Below are 8,846 nucleotides of genomic sequence, written 5' to 3'. Positions count from 1 at the left end.
CTCTTCACCTCTTAAAAACATTCACAGTTCTTTTTGAAATAAGCTCTACAATAGTTCTGCTGTCTTGTTTTTGACTGGCACACTGTGGTGGCCATGAATGATCTGTATTCTCTTCAAAGCACTCCCTGTGTCCACCTGTCTCTGAAACCATCTATTCTGTCATAGACTAGGCCAAAAACAGGTCTGGTAAATATTTTCACATCCTAACCTCAAGGGTAAGCATGGAGATGAGAAATTTCCCTGCAAATCACCACAGTTAGAAAGGTTATGTCCATCATAAAAAAAAAAAACGGTATGCTGAAAGGCTGTGCATATTGACATTCTCAGAGGTGAATTTCTGTGCAGAGTTTTTTTTATGATTGTGAGGACGATGGGGAGAAACTCTAGAAATCTTACAGGTTGGCCTATATTTGCGCTTTATGCAGAATTAGCTGATACAACATTAGTTGCAATATTTATGCAGTAGGCCTATGTAGTCAGTTTATGATGAATTTTCTGTAAGTTATTTTGATATGTAATCACTGCATATATCAGCCTACTTAAGGTGCGATAAAAACAACTGTTTATTTCACATGTTTACGTTGTAATAAAAATGTATTTTGATATAATGTGCAACTAAATGTATAAGTTATGATACATAACTAAATGACAAAATCTGATGGCTAGGCTAATGGCAGCCTAACTAAAATGTTGTCGGGGATTCTTTATATTTAGCTGCAGGGGATTTGACACCATTCCATCCTTATTTAATGTGGCGCTTTGGGTGCTAATTATTACACTTGCATACCGCCAGTACATAGAAACATCTACTTGGCAAAACCAGAGCCATAGAGAGAGGCTCTGGGCAAAACTATCTGTTTCTCATGAATATTAATTAGGTTCAATGGCAGGACGTTCCAGGAAAAAAATAAAACGTCAGTACGCACTAATTAATATGCATGAGCTGATTATTTTCTTCGCATAATAATTCGCATAACCCTGCTTAAAGGGTTAGTTAATCCAAAATGAAAATTGTCATTAATTACTCATGCTCACTCATTTTCAGAACACAAATTAAGTAGTTTTTATAAATGTAAACAATGGCACATATTTTAAGATACAAGTCTTAAGCCTTGTCTGAGAACTGTAATGCCTCTATATGAGTGATAAAGATTTATTAACCTGCTAGTAGTCTTTCAAAGTTTGTGAGTAAGGGTCAATCCTGTTGGTCAGTCCTCAAGACACGAGTGAAAGCATTTCTAAATAAAATGCCTGACGATGTACATTTCAGAATACTTTTATTAATTGTTGATTTCTCAGTCACAGAGGGTGCAATAATTATGTGTTTGCTTGTTTTTTAAATATTTTTTGCTCTTTGTAAACTTAAAATATGTTGAATTTCACAAGACCTGTCAAGAATATTTCTGGGACATATTTAACTCCAAAAACAAACATAAAATCATAAATTATATTTTAGATTTAAACAGAATAGTATTACATTATATTTTATATTCTCAAGTTTAAAATACCTCATTGGAAAATTTACTCATCATGTACACTGCAGTAACTATTTAAAATCTACCAAATGTATTTAGCCTTTTCAGTAACCAACACTGTTTATACTATTCCTAGAAATACTACATTTTTATTGAAATGATCATTAGCAGAGCTCAGCTTTCACTCATTAATGTGTGAGAACCTCCCTCTGAATACGGCAGCATAATAGTTAACTCATGACACCTGCTCTTTAGTTGATGACAAGCATCACCTGTGCACAAGAGTTAGCTGATTTATACATTTCCTTTCAGAGAGCTTCATGCACATTATTTGGAGCTCTTGCACTAGAAGGATTTAAATTGTGGTGGTTTCCATAGATCTTGACCACCTGAAAACAGAGAGGCCTGTTTTTGAGCAAGGATGACGTTGCTTCTTGGGATTTGGTAAATTAGATTCTGTGTTGCAAATGTTTTGTTACTGTTATTTTCGTAACATTTTATTTCTCTTTCAGTGCTTTTTGGCTGTTGATGGTTATGGTTTTGGCACAGAAGAATTTCAATGACCTGTCTACAAAGAGGAACTTCAATGTGGTGCTAGCACAGAATTTTAACCAGCGTATGTTTTATGCGTGCGTGTGCTTGTTTAGCTGCAGTAGGCCATATTTGCCATTAACACTTTGATTTTCTGTTTTGTTTAAATGTTTCTTTCAGGAACAGGCCTGAAGACTGATTGTCTAGGAAGTTATATGAGGCTAACTGTAGATAAGTCTCTAGCTCTTGGAAATCAAGTTGAATTTGATGCTCTCAGTAAGTTACATGCAATTAGTTATATTGCCAAGAAAGGTGTTCGTAATCTACATTTGTGTCATAACCTTGTCCTTTTAACCTTCTCAGATGGCTCCCAAATTGAACCTTTAACTTCAAGTTTGGCTGCCAAATGTGGTTTTAGTATAGACTCTGATCCCTGGGGTAACTACAAAGTCTTTGCTTCTCTCCTCAACTGTTTTGTAGTGAATGAGGTAACTGGCTCTTTTTGGCCCTAAAGAGTTGCTGTGTCCTGCCATCTTTCACTTCAGTAGTTCTTTCTAAATTCAGGATGATCGTGTGTTTGACGTTGACATGCGTGTCCGGGTGCATGGTGTCAAAGTGGAACAAGATGTCTTTGAGGTGGCAAAGACTTGTAACTATGATGAATGGGCCCCTCGTGAAGTTCTTTGCACTCAGAATTATATGGAGGTAAAACCTTGGCTCGCTTGGGCTACACCGATACCAAGCCACAGTAGTCTTCAGATGTCCTAACAATGGTTTCTCCTAGGTTTCTGTTAACCGGTTGCCAGAAGACATTACAGCTTTGCGTAAACAGCCTATGCCTCGCGCACAAAAGTTTGACCAGTGGACCAGTGCTGTTCCTGAGGTATGGTACTTTAGCTCTTGTTTTGAGTTTGCATGGCACGTGCCGCTTGATCAAACAAGCTCTGCCCACCGTCTTCCAGGCCGTTACCGCCAAATTCAACATCTGGAAGATTGTGTTTTTTACGCCTACTCAAAAAGCTATGCTATTGGAGGATGCCCTGAGGGCAGGATATGGTGTAACAACAACCAGGTCTCGATTGGTGCTACGAAGCGGTTATGACATGCCTGAGACCTATGTGGAAAATGTGAGTATGGAAAATATGATGCTGCTTTTAGTAGTTTTCTTTAACCAATGTTGATTCTGCTGTAACAGGTGAATGGCGTGCCCATGAAGGTCATCAGGGTGACCACCTACTTCAAGAAACAGTGGTCCGTAACAATGTTGGATACTATTGCTGCATGTCCAACTGGTACGTAACGCTATTCCCAATAGCATTTCACCCAGTATTTACAGGGTTCTTCATTCCTTGTCCTGGAGAGCCACTATTTCCATACAGGGTTTACTTACAATTAAATTGATCTGAATTGACCTCTAAAGGTCTTTGGGTTCACTTGAAAATCACAGTCAGGTGTGTTGTAGCTTAACTCTGTGGATAAGTGGGTCTCCCAAGACCACAATGGAAGAACCCTGATCTATTGCTTCTCTTACAGGTGGGCTTTCTTTTACGGATGAGACGATCACCTGGAACTTCCCCCGGATTAATCCACTAATGAGTTCTAGTGAAACCAGTATCCTTGGGATGTTCATGGGAATAGATGGAAAGCAGATAGATTCGGCACAAATGACTGCTAGAGGTTACGTTTTGACTCTAGTAGAAGATCAGTTCATAATGAAAATACCAATGGGTGGACCGGATGGCTACTACAAGGTTTGGTTTCTTGCTTTAATTTGGCAACTTTAAGTATTGTGCTTAAACCTAATGGATGACTCCTGTTGTAGAGTCATGCTGTAAATAACCAGTACCATATCACATACAACATTGAGCCAATGCTGGAGTTACTGTGGAGTGAGGGAGGCGTGGATGCTACAAGATACAAAGTCCTCTTCCCCATCAAGACACCTCTTATGCCTAGACCACCCCACTTTGTTGACTGTGAGTGTGAGGGGTTCTGACAGTTCAAAGAATATGAAAATTGTTGTTTTTTTGCTTGCTAACTTTATTTATTTTTTTCTTTCTAGTCACTGATGCAGAACAAAGGATGTTTGATGTACTCTTGGGTCCTTTCCTTTATGACACAGAGTTAGTGAACATAACCTTTTCAACTGGAGTCATTCCTGTGGCAGAGGCTAATGCAAGGGGCATCAACATACAAGAACAGCGCTTTCAAAATGGCTCCAAGGCGTTTAGACTACAAGTTCCCTTCTCTAACGCTTTTGTTGTCCGGACTGTGAGTGTAATGTCTTTTTTCCTTTTGTTATACGTTTCATTGCTGCATCTGATACGTGTGGTGTTTTTGCCCCCCCTTTTTCAGCAAGTCGATATGACCATTACGGTTTATACTCTTCAAGTCACTTTCGGTTTTATGATCCTTCCTGAATACACTCCGTTCTCCCATACTGCATCTGTTGACGTAACCCTTCGAGATGTCAGTAAGTACTGCTAATTTGGATATTTAAAAACTGGGGGGGGAGGGGTAATTTCTTCTGGCAAACCCTTCAATACCCAAGGGTGTAATGTCATTGTCAATGGATCATTTCCCCCATCCAGTTCTCCCAACTATGAGAGGAACTTGTGATGAAGAGAGATTCTACATTGTAATTTCACTTGGAAACCTGGGCAAAAATTTTAACATCATGATGGGTATGCATGACATGACTCCAGACCAGAGAGCAGAGTATGATATAAAGGAGAATGCCACTCATATGACTTTGGCAGTGCCTTTCCTTTCATCTGATGTTGTGTTTGAGGTATGACTACTTTATTTTATTTGAATCTTTTTCCTTATGTGTAGACTGATGCTGCTATAAATTGTCTTTTCAGCTGATGTACCCATCATCCTTGAGAGCTCGGCTTGATGTGTTGCTATGGGAGCCCATGAACAAATGGACACTAAGTGACTTCTCCCTGGCTTGCAATTTTCCCATGACCATGACTGGTATGTTCTTTCAAGTTATTAATGCTTTTAACAGGCCTTTGCAATCAGCCTAGAGAAGTAATTGCTTTGGCATTAACTTTCCAGAGTGTTTTAGCAATGGCACCATGTCAGCCCTTGCAGTGAAGGTAGAATCTGTGCCCAAACTTGTCCCTCGTCAACTTACCCTGAGGGATCCCTCATGTAGACCCAAATTCAGCAATGATCGCTTCGCCTACTTCTCTTTTGGAGCAAACAGTTGTGGAACCACTAGAACGGTATGGAGGTGGTTTTTAGTTGTACTTGTATTAAACTCTCACCATCTAATGCTCTCATCTCTTCCTCAGTTCTATGATGGCGTTGTGATGTATCAAAATGACATCTCTTTGGGTAATGGGCTACAAGTTTACCAGCAGAATAAAAAGGAAGTACCCGCTAGTCCTCCTGATCCAGAGTATCGGTAAGATGGAATCTGTTTGCATTTGTGTATCATGCGTGCCTTTTTGAAATTTTAAACTGTACTCTTTCTTACTCAGTGTGACCATGTCCTGCTTTTACACGCTAAATGATACCCAGACGATTGCTTTCTTCACAAAGCCACGGGAAAATGAACCCTTGCCAGAGACTGGTTTTGGAGAGCTGCAAGTTGTACTGCGGCTTGCTCAGGGTATGCTAAAATGCTGTAGCTTCACTGTCCTATATTCAGTTTGTTACAACTTAAGCAAATCAAAAGGCACAATTTAAACTGCACTTTAGCCCCGTTTCCGTTAATCCTGAGCAGGTATAGCACCCCAAGATCCACTTTTCTGCAGAGCTTGGCTCCAACCCTGATCAAACTCATTGCTGACCTTGACTAACTTCAGGTGTTTAAGCCCAAAGCCTTTCAAGGTATACATTCAGTGGTGTGCGCAAACAGGTGCTGGATGTGCACTGGGCAGACTGAAATGCAAGCGCATCTGCAGTCTACATTGTACACGTAATTTTGGCCTGGTACATACTATACACCTGCGTTGTATGCACTTATGTAAAAACCAAAGTATACTTTTGGGCTCTATTGTTGGAGCCAAGCTCTAGCAAGTAGTCAGGTGAGTGTTTAAGACCCTCTTAGTCCAATTGTTCATAATGTGACACTTGCTGTTGTCAGGAAGTATCAGACCAGAGTGGTATGAAATTTTCCACAATTCTACTTGACGGGTGGTTTTATTCTGTTGGAGCAGTTTATATTTTGATCATTTGTGATCTGATCACCCAAATTCAAGAATATTTGGTTTAAAAGGGCTATTGGACTAAGTGTTAAGGAAACAAGTGCTCTTTGTGACTCTTTTTTTTTTTTTTTTTGTTCTCTCCACCCAGATGGTTCTTATGGTAACTTCTATGTAAAGGAGGATTACCCAGTTGTACAGTACTTGAGAAGTCCTCTGTTCTTTGAGGTGGCGCTACTTCAGTCCACTGATCCTCAGATAGAGCTAGTCTTGGAGAACTGTTGGGCTACTCTGAAAGAAGACCGGAACTCTACTCCAAGATGGGACTTGATTGTAGATGGGTAAGTTTGAACTTTTGTCGTGTTTTATCAAAACCCTTCGACTGTAAACCTCACCTCCTTAATTACTGACCAGTCCTACCTTTTAGCTATTGTTGGGGTTTAACTTTGTTTATATAAAACAAAAACTAATGTCTCAACAGCTGTGTGAATCTGGCTGACCGTTACGAGACCGTTTTCCACCCTGTCATTGCTAACAGCGTTCCATACCAGTCTCATGTGAAGCACTTTGAAATCAAGATGTTTACTTTTGTCCAGAATGATGTCGTATTCCAGGATCAGGTAATTTTACTTCCGAGACATGATTTGTGTATTTCGGCTGCATCACTGACTACTACTCTCCCCAGATTTTTGTACACTGTGACGCTGTGCTTTGTGACGCTGAGAGTGACGGCATCTGTAAGAGACGATGTCCATCCCCCATGCCTTTAAGAAATGAAAAGGGTATGGCCACTGAAGTTCCCCACTGTTTAGTTATATTTAAGCTTGCACATTCTAATTACAGCCTCTTTCTTTTTACAACCCGTTTCCCATGACCAGTACGAAGAGAGGCGACAAATGTCCAATCCCTGAGAACACCGCTGTCATCAGGAAAAATAGTGCTCTCAAGCTCCTAATCCGTTTTGGTTCTCAGTCTTAATAAAGTCTTGCTCAAAAAGCTTTATCTTGGCATGTCTTGCAACGTCACTTTTTAGCCTGTGTAATTGAAACCTTTCTATATGGAACTATCGGTTAAACCAAGGGAGAATACCTGTAGTACTAGTCTCTTTGCCTATAATTTGCACGCTAGAGTACAGGTGAGCAGCCTCTGCATAAGGTTGTAGTGGTTTTAGTTTGGGAAGTTGAACTTGGGTCCAGTAGCTTTATGATGGCAATTTTCTTTCTTTTTTTTTTTTAATTTGCAGTTTTTAAAACACGTTTTTACTAGTCAAACAGATTTCCGTTACTGTCAAACATTTTAGTCCACAAGTGAATGGGGGGGGCGTTGGAAAGTGTCTATTCCTTCCTATAGTAACATTGACGTTTCATCTCGTTTGGTGTCATCAAATTGTTAAAACGGCAGTGATAGAGCTCAATGTGCTGCAACTAAAGAAAATGCATATAAATAGAAAAAAACACCAGGAAACTAAGGCGTCAGTTTGACAACCAAATACAGAAATTCAGACTACAAAAAGTGGTGAACCTGACTGGGACATGCTTATTGGTCAGTGGTGTTTGACCTGACGGGTAATTTAAGTTGATTCCACCTTTTTGGTATTGGCCTAAATCTGACTATGTAAGCTGGATCACTTACACAACTGCAACTAAACATTTGAGGTAAAGCTGAAAACATGTTTATAAGAGAAAAGGTGTACGTTATGGTCTAAACTTTTACTTTGTTTTTAAATCAAAACAAGTGAATTATGTCTGTGAAATATCAATAGCACTTAGTAACGGTTTGGTCCTCTTGTTGATCTTGCACAGATAGCACAGCTGTTTCATATAATTCTTACTGGAAGAGGCAAAAAAAAAAAGTCCTGCTCTTGAGTTAATGGGGGGGGGGGGGACTGCATTTATGGACTGTTGGCAATAGCCTCATATGGAATAGTGAAGCTGTCAAAGGGTGGCTTGGCAAAGCGGCAGTGACTTATGAAAGGATTGATAAAAAGCACAAAACACAAAGTGGGAAACCTTGAAACTATATACTGAATTTATTTTATGAATGCTTTTATTCAGCAAGGATGCTGAATTGATCAACTGATAGTGACGTTTACATTTTTTCAGGATCAACTCAGTTTTGAAGAAAATATATTATATATAATACGAAATGTTTCTCAGCATATTACAATTATTTTTGAAGGCTCATGTGATGCTGAAGACTGGCATAATGATGCTGAAAATTCATTTTAACATATATCCAAATACAAAACATCCATCTATGCTTGGACTCTGTATGGCCACATGCAAATTGAAATGATTTATTTTAAATTGTAAAAATCTTTCTTCCTTCGGCTTGCTCACTTTATCAGGGGTCGCCACAGCGGAGTGATCTGCACATTCTGCACAGAATATTTCCCAATATTACTTTTTTACTGTATTGCTTGATTAAATTCAGCCTTGGTCAGCATGAGACTTCTATCAAACACTAACAGTGTTAGCCAAAGCTGTCACTGTGGCGGTACCTTTTCAAAAGGTACTAAAATATACCATTGAGTTACTAATATGTACATGTTAGTTATTAATATGCAGCCTTCAGGGGTAAATAAGGTACAACTGTGTACATTTTTCAAAGGTACTGCACTAGTGACAGCTTTTATACCTTTTGTTCTGAGAATGAAAATATTAAATATTAAAAATATTAAACT

The 8,846-nt window shown here is 39.2% G+C and overlaps 1 protein-coding gene across 1 annotated transcript; it reads left to right on the top strand.

Moving 5' to 3' along the window:
* Nucleotides 1–2,009: 2,009 nt before the first annotated feature.
* Nucleotides 2,010–7,074, top strand: LOC306880396 (uncharacterized protein; the record flags this gene model as incomplete). The annotated part of the gene is made up of 20 exons (XM_079433885.1): nucleotides 2,010–2,091; nucleotides 2,187–2,282; nucleotides 2,370–2,494; nucleotides 2,571–2,711; nucleotides 2,791–2,889; nucleotides 2,969–3,133; nucleotides 3,202–3,298; nucleotides 3,540–3,757; nucleotides 3,829–3,982; nucleotides 4,069–4,277; nucleotides 4,362–4,479; nucleotides 4,598–4,797; nucleotides 4,871–4,985; nucleotides 5,070–5,239; nucleotides 5,309–5,421; nucleotides 5,498–5,628; nucleotides 6,315–6,504; nucleotides 6,645–6,783; nucleotides 6,849–6,900; nucleotides 7,007–7,074. The coding sequence occupies 20 exons, from the start codon at nucleotides 2,010–2,012 to the stop codon at nucleotides 7,072–7,074; spliced, it is 2,682 nt and encodes an 893-aa protein (XP_079290011.1).
* Between the last annotated feature and the right edge of the window lie 1,772 nt (nucleotides 7,075–8,846).

The sequence above is a fragment of the Barbus barbus genome, assembly GCF_936440315.1.
Source record: "Barbus barbus genome assembly, chromosome: 14".
NCBI lineage: Eukaryota > Metazoa > Chordata > Actinopteri > Cypriniformes > Cyprinidae > Barbus > Barbus barbus.
The sequence above is the reverse complement of the archived record's forward strand: the minus strand, read 5'-3'. Positions and strand labels throughout refer to the sequence as shown.